This window comes from Lottia gigantea (assembly GCF_000327385.1).
Source record: "Lottia gigantea unplaced genomic scaffold LOTGIsca_145, whole genome shotgun sequence".
In the NCBI taxonomy this organism is placed as follows: Eukaryota; Metazoa; Mollusca; class Gastropoda; family Lottiidae; genus Lottia; species Lottia gigantea.
In genome coordinates this window covers 415,830-435,820 of record NW_008707710.1, presented here as the reverse complement: position 1 = coordinate 435,820, position 19,991 = coordinate 415,830, and the positions used below count along the sequence as shown (strand labels likewise).

The 19,991-nt window shown below is 31.3% G+C and overlaps 3 protein-coding genes across 3 annotated transcripts; 2 read left to right on the top strand and 1 right to left on the bottom strand.

Annotated features, from left to right (window-relative positions):
• Nucleotides 1–1,722: 1,722 nt before the first annotated feature.
• On the bottom strand, nt 1,723–9,719 carry LOTGIDRAFT_200547 (hypothetical protein). The gene is made up of 8 exons (XM_009050129.1): nt 9,235–9,719; nt 6,428–6,548; nt 5,507–5,599; nt 5,113–5,266; nt 4,607–4,690; nt 4,126–4,271; nt 3,473–3,598; nt 1,723–2,661 (listed from the first exon to the last, which is right to left on the bottom strand). Exons 1-8 carry the CDS (start codon nt 9,369–9,371, stop codon nt 2,635–2,637), a joined length of 888 nt encoding a protein of 295 aa, XP_009048377.1. The 5' UTR covers nt 9,372–9,719; the 3' UTR covers nt 1,723–2,634.
• A 1,181-nt stretch (nt 9,720–10,900) lies between these two features.
• On the top strand, nt 10,901–14,128 carry LOTGIDRAFT_172944 (hypothetical protein; the record flags this gene model as incomplete). Its single annotated transcript, XM_009050128.1, has 3 exons — nt 10,901–10,928; nt 12,019–12,087; nt 13,443–14,128. 3 exons carry the CDS (start codon nt 10,901–10,903, stop codon nt 14,126–14,128), a joined length of 783 nt encoding a protein of 260 aa, XP_009048376.1.
• A 1,832-nt stretch (nt 14,129–15,960) lies between these two features.
• On the top strand, nt 15,961–19,622 carry LOTGIDRAFT_172943 (hypothetical protein; the record flags this gene model as incomplete). Its single annotated transcript, XM_009050127.1, has 3 exons — nt 15,961–15,988; nt 16,330–16,398; nt 18,937–19,622. The coding sequence occupies 3 exons, from the start codon at nt 15,961–15,963 to the stop codon at nt 19,620–19,622; spliced, it is 783 nt and encodes a 260-aa protein (XP_009048375.1).
• Nucleotides 19,623–19,991: the final 369 nt, after the last annotated feature.

Sequence of the window (19,991 nt, the reverse complement as noted above, 5' to 3'; positions counted from 1 at the left end):
TAAATCTATCATTGATTCAGGTCACTATATAGAGTTTATGGTAAAAGTTACTATCATTGATCCAGTTTAATGTAAGATTAATTGCAAATCTATCATTGATTCAGGCTACTTTTATCATTGATTTAGGTTACTATAAAGGGTTCAAAAATATGATTCGGGTTATTATAGGATTTATGGTAAAATATGCATTGATTCAGGTTATTATAGGATTTATGGTAAAATATGCCTTGATTCAGGTTACTTATATCACTGATTCATACAAGTTACTATCTTGCGTTCATGGTAAAATCTACCTTGATTCAAATTACTATATTGCGTTCATGGTAAAATCTACTGTATCATTGATTCAGGTTATTATAAGGGATTCATGGTAAATCTTCAAGTTCTTGCAACTCTTCTAAAAGTTATAATATAGTTATTTATCTTACCTGTAAAGGAATTCCTCTCACTATAATAACGGACGTAAATATGAACACATAAAGATTGGTAAACTGAACATTGTAACTTATCAACATTTTTAAAATCAAGAATGAATTTGAATATCAACACAATTTATACAAGGATTTATGTAGACGTCAAGTCTGATCGTCTTGACAGATCTGGTACGACAAGTGATGAACCTTCAGTATATAAATTAAGAACTGTTTCTTATTTCACCAAGGACAGGTCGTAGAGTAAGAAAACTTTATAATAAAACTAAGTTTCTGGTTAGTAAATGTGATGTCAACTCAGTTCAAAGATTTAGGCAATGAAATGATTCGATTATAAAAGGTTAAGATTGTATTTTGACACGTGTCGCCAAAGACCCGAAACAAGATTTCCAGCTACTTGAGAAATTATTATCCATTCTTAATTCAAATGACTTAATGCGTTTCCGTATTAATGGTTTTTTATTTGTATAGTTGTACTGTTTGATCTTCTTAAGAAGTCATAACATATCTTTTGCTCTTGAAATAATGTCACCGATACAGAAGAAGGGTCACTGGTTCAAAAATATGCTAGTCCACAGAAAGCTTAAATACCTACATACGCTTCTTTTACTTGATGTTGTTGACGAACTCTCTGCACATATCTTTCGAAGAGCATTATGCTGCGTTACTATTTTACATGGTTACCCTATCTCTACAAGTGAGCTTCATGACTTTATTGCAATCGATTTGAAAAACACTTTCTGGCATTACTAATTATGGGAATCTGATTCCGGCATACGTACGTTAATATGACTGACGACACATTGATGTTATTAACGATTATCTTGATTGTTCAAACGAATGATACAAAAGTTCCGAATATAAAAAGCAGGTATACGAATATTAATTACTAATTGAGATTAGTTGTTGTACAGTCTTAGAAATCCATGCCATGAACCACTATGTCTTCGATGACATGACTATACTTTTATTTGATATATCTCCAAACTTTCGGCATTGCAATGCGGAACCGATTTTGATGAAACTTAAAATGGATGTTTCGTTTTTACCATCCACACGCCGTGCGGCTGTGGCTGTGGTCCACTATCTTAGACTATGTTTTGATCATTTGGACATGGTCTTGGCAAATTTTTGTAAGTATATTAAATCTTAAATTATCACCGACCCAAAAAGAATTTGTTCATAGATATTGCCTTACTTTTATCATTTGTAACTTTCAAAAGCATATATTTTCATGTTTTCATAAAAGGGCAGTATGTATGAACATATATATCAATTATAAATACTCTTAGCTTTATTGTGAACACTTTTATTACTTCAAAAAAGATATACATTAATGGAATATATTTAATATGAACATAGAATAAGGAATGCATAAAAAGAAAAAAAGTAACATAAGAAGGTAAATATCTTATAGTTTGTATTGCACCATCCTTTGGTACCCTAATTGAGCGAGGCCTGAGGTCTTTTTCATTAAATCAATAAATTGTCATTCCTTTTGAGAAGGTTTACCACCCTAAGGTTTTGGGTGCAATACAGACTACAAATATTTCAAATACAGAACACAAGGGACTTTCCATAAATCAAAATATTATGTCAGATAATGGTCACTTTAACAATACAAGTGCTAATAGTAAACAAACAATTTTGATCCTTTTAAAAAGCATCTATTAAAACATGCCAATATGAATTAGCCTTGACAATTTGAAAATAACCCAAAACATTTACCACAATCAATCTCAATACTCTTTTAATATACATGTACCAACTTGTACCTCAGTCTGTGCTTTCCCTAAATGGATTGTCAAGAGGTTTTGTAAACTTTTTATGTGTATCGACACTGATAGCATCAATTTGCACCATTCTAAATTTCAGTCAGATGTCTGTGGTTGCTACAGCTTTACTAAAACTGAGCATTTCATGACATCACTATTGCAAAGGGCCTTATGTAATACAAGCAGAATATCCAAAGTTTTAGTGTAATTTCAGGAACCACAGACGTCTGATCGAAAATTGGAATGGTGCAAATTCATGTTATCATTGTCCCCAATACACATAAAAAATTTAAAAAACTTTTACAATCCCTTTAATAACCACCTTCTGTTTATTCTTTAATATGAATGAAACCTCTGTGTAACATAATAAAATAAAGGACTAAATCTAACTAATATAACAATTTTAACATCACAAAGTTTCTTCTTTTCTACGTATCCAAAATGGATTTCAATTCCTGAAAAATAAATTTTGAAATTTATTCAGAATAAAATTGGCTTGTGAACACAATAGAGACAACAGTTTTTATCTGATTTTAATGTAATTTGGTATGATCATTTATATTGACGAGTTCTTGGACAAGTTCAAATTTTGCGATAAATCGATGAACGGTTTTGAGTTATTGCCCTTGTCCTTTGTTGGCAATAGAGGTGACAGTTTATGTCAGAATTTTATTAAATAATGTGTGTTTGTTTAAATCAACAATATCTTGCACAAATTAGATTTTTGGTATGATTTGACACAGATAGGTGACTGCCCTTGATGCACTGAAAATTCACAGGCAACCACTTGTTATAAAGAGCTATACCATGCTAAGCATGCTTGATATTTGACAATTACCATATGACCCGCACAGTAGTGGTGATACCAAAGTACAATTGAGGGGTAGGCTTAACATACAGAGTTGTGCAAACAAGGGAAAATCCTACCGCTCGACTGTTATATGGTACCATGTGGGGCACATATGCTGCATATAATCAAGAAAAATTGCCAAAAACTAACCCAGATACAGATGCAGCTATATGAAAAGAGTGAATAAATTGAAGTCACATGGATGGCAACACATTTGTCATTTCATAATGATTTACACTATAGTGGCAGTGGAATAGCTCAAGTCAGTACCAAGTTGGATTGTCATCTATTATGCAATTATGCATCATAGGTTCGAATCCTCTTCAAGGTAAGAAAAATTCTGATGCCTGCCAGTGCTGCCCAGACTATGCCTGGTGTCTTTTCTCACCCCCTAATATTGTATAATATGACCATACCTTTCTAGCAAAATAAGGCAGGACATTAAAACAAGCTCTATGTAAATCTGGACAGTAATATCTCATCTTCATTTCATCTAATTGCTCATAAGTAAAGTTTCTTATTGGTTCTTTCAGGTTTACAGACTGTCAATTAAAAAATAAAGTTAACACTGTGGAGCATCAAATAATCCACTTAATCTGATTCCACTTCCATTAAAACTTCAGCAGGACAAAAAAAAATTCACTCCGAACGAAATTTGGCTCTCATCATTTGTTATGAAATACATATTGTTTTCCACATAGTTGGCAGTTATTTCATCTGTTGATTTGGAGCAAAATGCAGACATCCCAAGTACATTACTATCTAACAAAATTCAAATACAGACAACACCATCGTATGCAACGCAATGCAATTTTGAATTGATGTATAAGTGGTACTGGTAATATATAATTTTGGGACAAGGATAACATTTTGTTGCCCTAATACCAGACAGTAGACAGGATTTGGGTAATTCAGTAATGCAATTAATAATATAAGAATATTATGCAGCAGATCAAAACCACCAGATAACTCCTCTTTCAATTTCTAAATGATGTATCAGCTCCAACCTGTACATTTACCATCCAATTCCTTGAAATCTAACAATATCAAACTACTGTTTCTCCCTTACCTTATCATTACTACAAATAATGTATCCCATATGTCCACCAGTATATGTTGGTGTGTAACCAGAAGCATAAGCATACACAGGAAATATTTCTTTAGCTTGTTTTAAAACTTTTATTATAGTGTCCAGATCAAACCATAAACATTGTCCTAAACATAAACATTAAAGGGAGATAAGTTTATTTCTGTTCTCTTCCAGAACAAGTTTAATTTCGTAAAGAACATTGGCTCAAAAATTGACAACCTATATGTATGCATTTGAATGATTCCCACAGGTGGAATATTTTTTTGAGACTTTTTAACTTGTTTTCTCCAAGTTAAGAGGGTCTGACAAGAAAAAGTATCTTCTTATTTAGATGGTACAAATATGATGTGTGCTACAGGCTGTGCTAATATCTTGGTCTAGGTAAAATTTTCCCTCACTGCACACTGCATTGCATTACCAAAATATACCATATTTACTACTTCAAGAACAGGCAATTTACCTTGACTGCAAATGATGCCTTTAGGTTTTAAGGCCTGATTTAATTCTTCATAAAACTTCTTCTCATAAAGTACCACACCAGGACCTATCATATAACATTGTATTATTTTACAATGAATTCAGTACGGAAAAAGGATAAAATTATTATAACTTTTGTTATTAAGTTGAAAAACCCATTAACAGATTGGTATCAAGTGTTCTAGGTATGCAACTGTTCATGCCCTGCCTCCCATCATAATGATTACGGTATTGAAAATCTTTTTCATGACCTCCCTTACAAGTGAAGACCACTTTCATATGAGATGTTAAAAGCTAAAATTGTGTCAATATTGTCAGTTTAATTGGTATCTAAGCCAGGGTTTCTTGTAGAGTCCGGATGTGGTCCAGGCCTAGTATCAGCATTATTATATTGTCTGTTTTTTTTTTTACATTTTTCAAATTCAGTTGCAAGTACTTTGCAAGTACTCAAGCGAGTTGAGAAATCCTGATCTAAACCCATTTTCATACCCATTGGATCGGGAGCATCTGTAATGATGACATCAAATTCTCCCTTTTTGCTCTCTAAATATTTAATACCATCTCCAACTTGTACTGTTACTCTAGGGTCATTGAGACAGGCGGCCATACTTGGTATAAACTTCTTACAGACATCAATTACTTTCTAGAATACAGAAATTTACAATCTGATTAAAGGCAGCTATACACCACGAGATTAATCTTATGGGAATAATTGTATGTAACTAATATTATCTTGTGTTTTATGCAACAAAATTCAGAACATATGACAAGAAAATGTCAAAGAATTTCATTTGTTTCAATAGGAAATTGATTACACCAATGAGCAGGTGAAAACAAAATATCTCACACTAATTATAATAAAATCAAAGAATAGATGACAAACCTGGTCTATTTCACATAAGATGACCTCTTCTACTGTAGGATATTTTAATACTTCTCTAACCACTCCCCCATCACCACCACCAACTACCAAAACCTTTCAATACAATGTTAAATCAATGCTCAATTCATCATACTACTGGTATACAGATAAGCAGCAAGAAAAATCATTTGTCCATATTGAAACAGCATGATAATAATAATAATAAACTCTTTATTTTACATGGGTCAGAATTAGGCCCAATACATGGTCCTGTCTAACATTCAGCCCATGGGGACAATAAAATGAATGAATGGAATGCACTTTATTGGACTTTTAATGAAGATGGGCATCACATGCAGTGTGTAATGAGGGAAATTTTTCAAATTCAAGGGATCTTTAGTATACACAATTTGTAGCAACTAGGGCTTTCATTTATTGGCCCATTTGAACCATTAAACAACTTCTCCAGAAATTGATTTTAGTTAGTTATTGAACTGTGATGTCCCATTTGATGCTATGTTTTGCTGTTTATTTCATTGCCTGGGTTTCCCACTGTTATCTTTTGTTCAATTTATCATTCCTTTGGACATTTCAAAGTGAATTTTCATCAAAATATTCTACAGCAGTGGTTTTAAACCTTTTTTTATGTGTCCCCAAATTTTATAAGAGATAATGTTAGTCAAGGCTGTGTAAAGTGTATTCATATGAGATGTTGTATAATATTGTAGTTGAAGAGTTCTTTTTTTTTCATGTGTGACACATCAAATGTCCCCACAGAAAACATCCAATTGAGATCATGTCCCATGGTTGAAAACCTAAGTGTCATCAAGCCAGTTTATCTTCTACTATTACAATGAGCTTGGTCTTATAGATACAACAGAACACCTGTATTTATTGTCTTACAAGTTCTGTGAGCATCCTTGTTACAGATAACCCTCTCACCTTTTTAGGATCCTGATGACTGTTTAATGGTAAATGTGCTATCATTTCTTGATAAGAAAATTCATCTCTTTCTGTACATTGTATGACTCCATCTAATACCAACACCCGTCCAAATGATACACTGCAAAATAAAGACCTTCATAAAACAAGTGATCTCTCGATATGCTGTTAACTATTCTACAAGCAATTATATTTTTTCACATGCACGTATGATTCAAATTCTAAATACAAAATAGACTCTTGTTTATGTTTTGACTAGCTTAATAAGGCTAGGGTTCAATCCAAGTATAGGTGAAGATAATGCCTTCGAGTTTACCACCTGTCAGTGATGCAGGCAATAACTCTAAAGCCATTCATCCAATTATAACTAATTTCAAACTTGACCAAGATCTTATCAATATATACATTAATACTAAGTTTCATTAAAATCAGTTAAATATTGTAGTCTCTATTGTGCCTATTGTGGCAAATCCTGAAGTCATCATTACATACTTGTTATGTTGTATCTAAGATTATGATGTCATGACTCTTCTGAGGTCATGTTTTCAAGAATCTAATCCTCCCACCATTTTGTGATTTGACCCTTCTCTTGTTATGTGGTTTCTAAGATTGTGACCTCATAAACCTTATGAGGACATATTGTAATTTTAATCTTAACTGCCTTCCACCATTTGTAGTTTGTTTCTTCCCCTGATGGAGTCAAAACTTTTTTGACGAAAAGTTGGGTATTAAAGGATGGTATTCGATTTCAAGTTTTATTATTTATTACACATTTCTATGTGGGCGCTAAAAATACATTAAAGTTATTCAGGCAGAATAATATTTGATAAGGCTTAAATATGTGGAGTATATGGCCCATTATGTTTCAGTAATAATATAATATTATACCATGAATTTGTTAAGCTTATCTTTGGGACTTCAGAACTGTCCAATTGAAACATATTTATCACATAGGGCCTTTGCGATTAGTGACATCACAAAACACTTAGTTTTAGTTTTGAATGGTGCAAATTGATGCTATCAGTGTCTCCAGTATACATTCAAAGTTTAGAAAACTTCTTTAAATCCCTTGAACTACTGTAACCCAGTGCCAAAGTAGAACGTAAAACTCCATTTCATTTCATTTCATTTTAACAGACTGCCTTCGGCTGAATAGTAACTTTCAACCACCCTAATCTCATCTCAATATCCTACATCAAAACATGTAAGCTTAATCATTAAAATAAATTTAATATGGGGTAATATTGATTCTGAACACATTCTTCAATCTATTACTAACTTATTGCAAATGAGTCCATTTTTAAATTGAGCATGTCAGTTCTTTTGGAACACCAAACTCAGCACAACATTCCTACAGAGGCGTTCACATATAGTTTGAGTATTATACTATACTAAAATTATGGTGAATCTATCCAACCATAAAGCTCATACTGAAATATGAACCTTACAATTCACCTTTTATTAATATCAAATTTCATATGACCTTTTTCACATCAGCCTTCATCAATTGTTATTGTGATATTATATTTAATATGAGAACATGACCTCTCTGTACTACTAGTAATTTTACTAAAATAAAATTATAATTGAATTGATGCCTACTTATTTGAAAATTGTGCCTCTATTTTTATACGCCCACATCTCTCTATGTGGGTGTATATTGTCGGCACCCCTGTCCGTCCGTTCCATGTCCGTCAACATTTGCTTGTAAACGCTCTATTGCCCTTGCCCCAAAATCTTGAATATGCTATTACTCTCTTAGTTTTCAACCGATTTTGATGAAACTTAAAATGGATGTTTCGTTTTTACCATCCGCATGCCCGGTGGTCGTATATATGGCTGTGGTCCACTATCTTATATTCATAATCGATGATGTTTCTGTAGCATTTCTAGGCCTAAGCATCAGAACTGATTTTTACCTATGAAGAATTTAATTTAGTTATATACTGTGGAACTGACCTAAAATGCCTCCAACCAAAATATGTCAATTCGCTCCTCTGCATAATTATAATGTTATGGCAAAGATACAAATTAGCGTCTGTAATTCATCATGTTGAATTCAAACTCATAAGATATAATATATGTAGTTTTTCTTATTGGTTTGAGGGACTTGCTAACCATGAGCTTATGGGTTCAATCCCCTGTTGGTAAAAGATTATCAAGATTTTCCAGTCCTGATGGGCTGACGAGTGTAGTGTATTAGTAGGCATTATAAAGTATCCAGGACAAGACTAGGAGTTTTGTATATTGATAGCCTTAGTATGGTATTAAATTTTGTTACATTTAAATGATTCAATGATTTAAATCAGCCAACCCTGCTAATATATGGGGAATATTTCCAAAAAACTTTTAAACATGCATAGACAACAATTGGAAATAAATATGTCTCCTACATATTCTAAAGGTTCCTACTAAATATATCGAATCTTTGTGAGGTCCAACATTAAAACTTGTTTAAGCTGCTTGTTCAACAATTAGTACCGGTAGCCTACATTCCTTTTAACATTAACCCCTTTATAACAAATTCAGTTTGAAGTACGGTAGATATTAATAAGATGTAAGAAGCATATTATAAGCTTATTTCAATAAAAAATTTTAAGGTATAATTTAGGAAGCTTATGATAATGAATATTTTGCATACTGCCCCTTTAAGGCTAGTTTTAGGATTTAAAACATGTTCTTTATATATTTTTACTGTATAAAATGAATGATATGTGTAGCCTGTAGGCCTAGTCTGCTGAAAACAACAAAAAATGTTATCTATTAAGAGTGAGTGGGTTTCGGAATAAGTTAAATCTTTTACCTACCTTTTAAAAACTAAGATGTCTTGAAAATCGGACTTTTCATGGTAGAGGATTTCCTCAATTTCAAGTGATGTACAATATCCTCTCCATTCGTCGTCTGCTTCTCGAAACCAGTTACCATCAATCTTAGAATTAGACATCTTTTCCTGTTTTTACCCACTTCAAAACTGAAGTGTCAAAATACTCTCTCTCTCGCTCTTTGAGTCTCAGTCGAAAGGCGAAAAATAAAATTGTCGTTTGTTTACAGATGAGCAAGTCCACTGTCACTGAACTGTGGAAGCGTTCACTATTTTTTTCAATTTTCCAAATGGCCTAGTTTGAATGCTAACTTACTCCCGACCTACAGTGAACACATAGGAACCTAATGATACCGGTCCATTGGCCGAACATGAATTGAAAAGTAGAATCAAAGTGTACTTAGATCAAGCCTATCTAATCTAAATGTTTACCGTAGAAAACACAAGTTTTGCCAAGGCCGGAGATACCACGTGTTTCTAAAAATAGAATATTCTATATATAGCATTGGGACATCCTGAGAGACAACTCTTTCATGGTTCGTTGCGAACTACCAGACGTAAGGATTGTAGAGATGTAGGTTGCAGAGATTATTTGGAATGATGTACAGTGTGATATAGAAGAGAATAGAACTTCCGATTTAAAAAGTTGATAAAACACTGTTTTATAAAACTATTTTATTTGAGTTATTGAAACTCCCTTAATTTTTGTCATGTGAACATTCTTCACGAATTTTGACCAATACATTTGATACACTAAACCAGCTAACAAGTTGAAAATATAATGCATTACAAAGAATAAAATTATCACATTTTTGCGATTATCTGAAAGAAGTTAAGAGTTTCTTATACTTCTATCTGGAATATCCTGATCACAGACAAACAAATTCATCATCTTGATATTCCTGCATTTCTAAGTTCTGTGAAAAAAGAAATCATGTTATTCTCTCTCATAATTTTTTTAATTTAATTTGATTCAATTTAATTTGAATATATACCTATTTATTTTAAAATGAAAAATAACGAAAGAAAAGAGTGATTTGGGAATTTTAAATGAAACCATGAAACACCAAAATGGACACAAGAAGCAATGTAAATTGGCTGGCCGAGTGTATTTATAGCGTCAAAAGTGCGGAAAGCGTTAAGGTGAAATGAGAATATATCTCACAATAAGCACGGGCCTAGGTCTAATTTATTTCAAAGTGCTGATTCTCTTCTTAGTAATCTGTGGTTAGTTTAAGAATGATTTCAGTTGGTACCGACACTCGTCTTGTGGTAGTGGTGTTTCATGATTGTCGGCAACCGGTTCAAAGGCATGGATCTACTGTTGTTATTCTTGTTTATCATTTTTTACTCTTGAAAGTATTTTTGAAATAATTTACTGATAAGTTTACACAATTAGTTTTCAGTGTTTACAAGATGATTCGACAAGTTATCATTTTCACTGGTCATAACCCCGTCACACCGGAAATTATAGAAATATATATCAAGGCATGTTAGATGTTGACCTGTTCTGCTGTTGAAGTTGTTTAATCTGTTTCTAATTGACCGGATTAATTTACTGATAAATGTTCACCTTTCTGGACTCTGTTGTTAGTTTTACTATAATAAACAATTTTGATCCCAGTTTTTTAAGTTTCAATTAAGAGCGCAGTATGATTGGACAAGCTATCATTTTCATTGGTAAGTATATATGTTTTTAAGTTTCATTAAATACAATTTTTGAATAAGAATTGTTTTTCTTAAGTTGATATGAAACCAAACTTTCGTTTCGTTTTTTTTATTGGCTTTTAATTTTAATGTAGCCCAACATTGGAGAGGGAAGAAATTTGATGAGCTGGCGGTGTCATCAAACAGATTAATTTTCACGAAGGCCACTATTAGTCCTAGTAACCGAAGTGACTAAATTAAAATTAAAAGATAATAAAAAACTAAAGTTTCGCCTGATTTTTATACATGAAATTGGGGGCGTATATTGCCATCACCCATGTCCGTCCGTCCGCCGGTCCGTCCACAATTGCTCGTAAACACTCTACAAGACACAATTCTTGACGGATTTTGACAAAACTTGGTGTATTGTTCGTAATCACCTAAGGATGAACCCTCTTGAAAATCAGAAGAATCGAAAAATATTTAGAAGGAATAACTGCCCTGCCCTAGAGAACGCGTTCAATTTTTAGCTCGTGACCACTCTGAAAGACACAATTCTTGACGAATTTTGACGAAACTTAATCACCCAAGGACGAGCCCTATCGAAAATCAGAAAAATCGAAAAATATTTAGTATCAGTTATTGCCCATGTTCTTGAGAACGCTTTCCAATTTTAGCTCTTAAAAGCGAGATTCTTGTCGGATTTTGACAAAACTCGGTTTCCTTATTCAGTAGCGCGCTGAAGGTTGAATATTTGCCTTCTAGAGTTTTCCCGAGATAAAAATTTAATATGTTTTCAAGAATAAGGGCAATAATTCATACTCAATGTTATTCAGTATCGCCCTAAAAAGTTCAAAAGAAGTGTATGACTGAAGGTTGAATATTTCATACTAGTGATTGTTACTGTACTACTAAATATTTTTAATCAAAATCAAAGCTGCCGGAGGGCGTTTATTACCTTGCCTGGCAAGATATCTTAACTGTTGTTAGAAATGATTGTGTATTAAAAACAGGTCCAAATTACATTTATCAATTTTGAAAAAAATAATGTTTAATTATATGATACAATAAATGTCAGAACTAGGAGATTCAAAAAGTTTTAAAATGTAAAGTAAACTTTCAGGTTGTTGGAGTCTCTGTTTTCTAACAGAAAGCAAAGCCGCTAATACTGGACTTAAACCAAGTATTCTTGGTAAGTAATTCATTAATAGTTCATTTCTGTCAGTGTTTTAGCTATATCAGTAACATTTTATAAAACTTCATTTCGGGAAGGGAGAGTTTGATTCTCCCAAATGTACAGGCCTATTTAGAAAATATAAATAAGCTTCCTTGAACTGCTGTATAGTTTTCTTCTGTTCTGATCTGAAATTAGATAAAATAAAATGGAGTTTAGTTAGTTATATATTGTTAATTATCTTTTGTTTTGCTACAAACAAGATTGTAATTTAAGTTCTGGTTATTTGAATGTGTAACTATCATCTTGGCTAAGTTATATTCTATAATACTTGAGTTACTGTAAATATTTTAGCTAAGTAATATTCTATAATACTTGATTTACAGTCAATATTTTAGCTAAGTAATAGTTTATAATACTTGAGTAACAGCCTATATTTTAGCTAAGTAATATTCTATAATACTTGAGTTACAGTCAATATTTTAGCTAAGTAATATTCTATAAAACTTGAGTTACAGTCAATATTTTAGCTAAGTTATATTCTATAATACTTGAGTTACAGTCAATATTTTAGCTAAGTTATATTCTATAATACTTGAGTTACAGTCAATATTTTAGCTAAGTAATATTCTATAAAACTTGAGTTACAGCCAATATTTTAGCTAAGTAATATTCTATAATACTTGAGTTACAGTCAATATTTTAGCTAAGTAATATTCTATAAAACTTGAGTTACAGTCAATATTTTAGCTAAGTTATATTCTATAATACTTGAGTTACAGTCAATATTTTAGCTAAGTTATATTCTATAATACTTGAGTTACAGTAAATATTTTTGAGCTAAGTAATATTCTATAATACTTGAGTTACTGTCAATGTTTTAGCTAAATAATATTCTATAATACTGGAGTTACAGTCAATATTTTAGCTAAGTAATATTCTATAATACTTGAGTTACAATCAATATTTTGGCTAAGTAATAGTCAATCATACTTGAGTTACTGTCAATATTTTAGCTAAGTAATATTCTATAATACTTGAGTTACAGTAAATATTTTTGAGCTAAGTAATATTCTATAATACTTCAGTTACTGTCAATGTTTTAGCTAAGTAATATTCTATAATACTTGAGTTACAGCCAATATTTTAGCTAAGTAATATTCTATAATACTTGAGTTACACTCAATATTTTGGCTAAGTAATATTCTATAATACTTGAGTTACAATCAATATTTTGGCTAAGTAATAGTCAATCATACTTGAGTTAATACTTGAGTTACAGTCAATATTTTTGAGCTAAGTAATATTCTATAATACTTGAGTTACAGCCACGATTCTTGACATTTTAGTACATGTATGTTTTTATTTTTCAGCTAGTTTTGAAAACCCAATAAAGAAATGTGGTATTGAAACTTTGTTGTTTTACCAAAAGATGTTCCACATTGATGACGTTGACGATGATGATGTAGTAGAATATGACGATTTAGTCTATGAAATTCAAAGATCTGATTCTAATAATGATGGTATTTGGACGTATGAAGAAGCACTGACAGACGTCGACTATGAAAATGTCACGGAAGAGCACTTTCTGTCATATGACCACAACGGAGACGGTCATATTTCAAGTCGAGATGCCTGGCTTGTTTTCGAGTTACTACCAGGAACTGGAAATTACCTTAATTTTGAGGATTTCCTAATTATCCAAGCTACACGAGAAGACAAATCACAGGGACCAGAAATAGATATTAAAGCCTTTGTCCATGCCGTGAAAGATTTTAGAATCATCGATATGGATGACGATTTCATTTTGACGAGGAAGGAATTTAGAATGAGATTCAAAAGCGCTGATAGGAATAAAGACGGGCAGTTGACGGGATCAGAAATAAGAAATCTTTTTCCAATGAGAAGCACCCCTCCACCAAATATCTGTGGAAATTGGAATGTCGGCTGCTCACAAGATGACGCCATGGCGTTATTTGATTCAGCAGATACGGAAAACAGGTCGCAACTTTCTGTTGATGAATATATTCGACATTTCGGTCCCTTGGTTAAAATTTAAGATGGTATATATAGAATCCAATTGTGTTTGACCAAACACATTATGAAATAAAATACTTTCATTGAATCTTCAAAATCATTTCCTTCAAACGTATTTTAAACCATAAAAATGAATAGATTCGACCATTGTTATCTGATATTATTCTGGTCTCACATTATGGCGAATATTCTTGCCAATATGAATATTTGAATTTCGCTGTGAATTAGCCCAAAAATTGCGATTGGATAGTGAATATTTTCATCTCGGTCACCAGTCGATTAATTGATGAAATTTACTTGAAAAAATCGAAAAATGTTTCATAAGAGTAATTGACTTTGTTCTTGAAAACATCTTTTAAATTTTAGCTTTAACACTAAAAGGCATGATGATTTTGACAAAACTTGGTGTTATTATTCAGTACCGCGCTGAAGGTTGAATATTGGGCGAGAAGTATAGTATCTGTTATGTACTGATTGTTTTTAGTTTACTATGAACAATATTATCATTTAAGTTCTTATTTTTTGAATATGCAACTATCATATGAAGTTTGAATATTTCCCGTATAGTGTTTTCACGATCAGATTGGGGGTAACAAACAAACACGATAAACTTCATTATGTGTTTGTGGCAGATTAAATATGAGTTATTAAACATATTTAATACGAAAGAACAAATGACAATTTTATAAACAAGGCTGTAAATTATATAAATAATATTTACAATATGTAAGAAAAAATTACAATTTATGAAACAATTTTGCAGTTTTTGGCACAAAAAAGAGGCCATGTCGTAACAACTTGTAAGTGTCATCCTTGAAGGAAAATGAAACTTAAATAGGAGATAAACAGGAAAACAAATACAAAGGACATATTTAAACCATGGCCTTAAATAAAGGATGTGGGTGGGTGAACAAACTATGACAGACTTAAACTGTGTTGCTTATCTTAGGTATATAACTCAAGTAGATAGCACCGCGTGAGATACTTGTTAGCCAATAGATGGGCAGTATTAGGGATATTGACCAATGAAATGATAGTTCAGCGAAGACCACTGTTTATTAAAGGTGATCATTCTTTCAACCAGTCGGTGTGCAAAATCACACTTATTAACCAATCGAAAGATAGATCAGAATACTGATATCACTCAATGAAATAAAGTAACGTTGTTTACACTTCGACAAATATAATATACCCCACATTCGATCAACCACGTCAATAGTAAATTAAAGTTACCCTGTCACTGATAATTACTTATTTTATTCATAAAATATCAAATTGAACACGTTTTTTAGAACAAGGGCAATAACTCATACTCAAGATTATTCAGTATCGCCCCAAAAGAAGTATATGACTGAAGGTTGAATATTTCATACTGGTGATTGTTACTGCACTGCCAAATATTTTTATTCAAAATCAAAGCTGCCAGTGGGCGTATATTACCTTTCCTGTCAAGCTATCTGTACTCTTGAATGTATTTTTTAAATATAGATAAAGGCATGCCAGATGTTGCTCTGTTGTTATCCATATTGAAGAATAATTCTGTTTCTGGCTGACTTGAATAATTTACCGATAAGTATAATTATGGGCCTACACAATTAGTTTTTAGTGTTTACAAGATGATTCGACAAGTTATCATTTTCACTGGTCATAACCCCGTCACACCGGAAATTATAGAAATATATATCAAGGCATGTCAGATGTTGACCTGTTCTGCTGTTGAAGTTGTTTAATCTGTTTCTGTTTGACCGGATTAATTTACTGATACATTTTCACCTTTCTTGACTCTATTGTTAGTTTTACTATAATAAACAATTTTGATGCCAATTTTTTTTAACTTTCAATTAAGAGCGCAGTATGATTGGACAAGCTATCATTTTCATTGGTAAGTATATATGTTTGTAAGCTTCATTAAATATAATTATTGAATAAGAATTGTTTTTTTCAATTGATATTAAATCAAACTTTAATTTTGTTTTATATTAGCTTTCAATTTTAATTTAGCCCAGCATTGGAAAGGGAAGAAATTTGTCCCTAACTAAAATTAAAAGTTAAAAAACGGAATGAAAGTTTGGTCTAATTTTAACTGTTGTTAGAAACGATTGTGTATTAAAAACAGGTCCAAATAACTTTTATAGATTTTGAAAAAATAATGTTTAATTATGATACAATAAATGTCAGAACTGGGAGATTCAAAAAGTTTTAAAATGTAAAGTATTCTTTCAGGTTGTGGGAGTCTCTGTTTTCTAACAGAAAGCAAAGCCGTTAATACTGGACTTACACCAAGTATTCTTGGTAAGTAATTCATTAATAGTTAAGTTTCTGTCAGTGTTTTAGCTATATTAGTAACATTTTATAAAACTTCATTTCGGGAAGGAAGAGTTTGATTCTCCCAAACGTACAGGCCTATTTAGAAATATAAATAAGCTTCCTTCAACTGCTGTATAGTTTTCTTCTTTTCTGATCTGAAATTAAATAAAATAATAACTTCAGGCGAGAGTTTAGTTTGTTATATACTATTAATTATCTGTAGTTTGCTATGAACAAGATTGTAATTTAAGTTCTGGTTATTTGAATGTGTAACTATCATCTTCTTATTATAGGCATGAATGAAATTCTCTTGTAGACTGTCATAATTGACATGCCGGCATTATGATAAATATTCAGTCCTGTCGGTCTTACTGTACTCAATCCATTGGGCTTCGCTAGCTTGACGCAATATCCTCTGGCAAGTCAATTGATATGCGCCTAGGGTTATACAGTCAGTATTTTAGCTAGATAATATTCTATAATACTTGAGTTACACCCAATATTTTTAGCTAAGGTATATTCTATAATACTTGAGTTACAAGTAGCTAAGTAATATTTCATAATACTTGAATTACAGTCAATATTTTAGCTAAGTTATTTTCTATAGTACTTGAGTTAAAGTCAGTATTTTAGCTAAGTAATATTTTATAATACTTGAGATACACCCAATATTTTGGCTAAGTTATATTCTATAATACTTGAGTTACAGCCAATATTTTAGGTAAGTTATATATACTATAATACTTGAGTTACACCCAATATTTTAGGTAAGTATTATTCTATAATACTTGAGTTACAATCAGTATTTTAGGTAAGTAATATTCTATAATACTTGAGTTACAATCAGTATTTTAGTTAAGTAATATCTTATAATACTTGAGTTACAGTCAATAATTTAGCTAAGTAATATTCTATAGTACTTGAGTTGCACCCAATATTTTAGGTAAGTTATATTCTATAATACTTGAGTTACACCCAATATTTTAGTTAAGTTATACTTTATAATACTTGAGTTGCACCCAATATTTTAGGTAAGTTATATTCTATAATACTTGAGTTACAGCCAATATTTTAGGTAAGTAATATTCTATAATACTTGAGTTACAGTCAATATTTTAGCTAAGTAATATTCTATAATACTTGAGTTACAGCCAATATTTTAGCTAAGTTATATTCTATAATACTTGAGTTACAGTAAATAGTTTAGGTAAGTTATATTCTATAATACTTGAGTTACAGTAAATATTTTTGCTAAGTAAAATTCTATAATACTTGATTTACAGTCAATATTTCAGCTAATTAATATTCTATAATACTTGATTTACAGTCAATATTTTGAGCTAAGTAATATTCTATAATACTTGAGTTACAACCAATATTTTAGTTAAGTAATATTCTATAATACTTGATTTACAGTCAATATTTCAGCTAATTAATATTCTATAATACTTGATTTACAGTCAATATTTTGAGCTAAGTAATATTCTATAATACTTGAGTTACAACCAATATTTTAGTTAAGTAATATTCTATAATACTTGAGTTACAACCAATATTTTAGTTAAGTAATATTCTATAATACTTGAGTTACAACCAATATTTTAGCTAAGTTATATTCTATACTACTTGATTTACAGTCAATATTTTAGCTAAGTAATATTCTATAATACTTGAGTAACAGCCTATATTTTAGCTAAGTAATATTCTATAATACTTGAGTTACAGTCAATATTTTTGAGCTAAGTAATATTTTATAATACTTGAGTTACAGCTAATATTTTAGGTAAGTTATATTCTATAAAACTTAAGTTACAGCCAATATTTTAGGTAAGTAATATTCTATAATACTTGAGTTACAGTCAACATTTTGAGCTAAGTAATATTCTATAATACTGGAGTTACAGTCAATATTTTAGCTAAGTAATATTCTATAATACTTGAGTTACAATCAATATTTTGGCTAAGTAATATTCTATAATACTTAAGTTACAATCAATATTTTGGCTAAGTAATAGTCAATCATACTTGAGTTACAGTCAATATTTTAGCTAAGTAATATTCTATAATATTTGAGTTACAGTCAATATTTTAGCTAAGTAGTATTCTATAATACTTGAGTTACAGTCAATATTTTTGCTAAGTAGTATTCTATAATACTTGAGTTACAGTCAATATTTTAGCTATATAATATTCTATAATACTTGAGTTACAGTCAATATTTTAGCTAAGTAATATTCTATAGTACTTGAGTTACAGTCAATATTTTAGCTAAGTAATATTATATAATACTTGAGTTACAGTCAATATTTTAGCTAAGTAATATTCTATAATGCTTGAGTTACAGTCAGTATTTTAGCTAAGTAATATTCTATAATACTTGAGTTACAATCAATATTTTGGCTAAGTAATATTCTATAGTACTTGAGTTACAGTCAATGTTTTGGCTAAGTAATATTCTATCATACTTTTGAGTTAAGGCCACGATTCTTGACATTTTAGTACATGTATGTTTTTATTTTTCAGCTAGTTTTGAAAACCCAATAAAGAAATGTGGTATTGAAACTTTGTTGTTTTACCAAAAGATGTTCCACATTGATGACGTTGACGATGATGATGTAGTAGAATATGACGATTTAGTCTCTGAAATTCAAAGATCTGATTCTAATAATGATGGTATTTGGACGTATGAAGAAGCACTGACAGACGTCGACTATGAAAACGTCACGGAAGAGCACTTTCAGTCATATGACCACAACGGAGACGGTCATATTTCAATTCAAGATGCCCGGCTTGTCTTCGAGTTACTACCAGGAACTGGAAATGACCTTAATTTGGAGGATTTCCTGTTTATCCAAGCTACACTAGAAGACAAATCACAGGGACCAGAAATAGATATTAAAGCCTTTGTCCATGCCGTGAAAGATTTTAGAATCATCGATATGGATGACGATTTCATTTTGACGAGGAAGGAATTTAGAATGAGATTCAAAAGCGCTGATAGGAATAAAGACGGGCAGTTGACGAGATCAGAAATAAGAAATCTTTTTCCAATGAGAAGCACCCCTCCACCAAATATCTGTGGAAATTGGAATGTCGGCTGCTCACAAGATGACGCCATGGCGTTATTTGATTCAGCAGATACGGAAAACAGGTCGCAACTTTCTGTTGATGAATATATTCGACATTTCGGTCCCTTGGTTAAAATTTAAGATGGTATATATAGAATCCAATTGTGTTTGACCAAACACATTATGAAATAAAATACTTTCATTGAATCTTCAAAATCATTTCCTTCAAACGTATTTTAAACCATAAAAATGAATAGATTCGACCATTGTTATCTGATATTATTCTGGTCTCACATTATGGCGAATATTCTTGCCAATATGAATATTTGAATTTCGCTGTGAATTAGCCCAAAAATTGCGATTGGATAGTGAATATTTTCATCTCGGTCACCAGTCGATTAATTGATGAAATTTACTTGAAAAAATCGAAAAATGTTTCATAAGAGTAATTGACTTTGTTCTTGAAAACATCTTTTAAATTTTAGCTTTAACACTAAAAGGCATGATGAT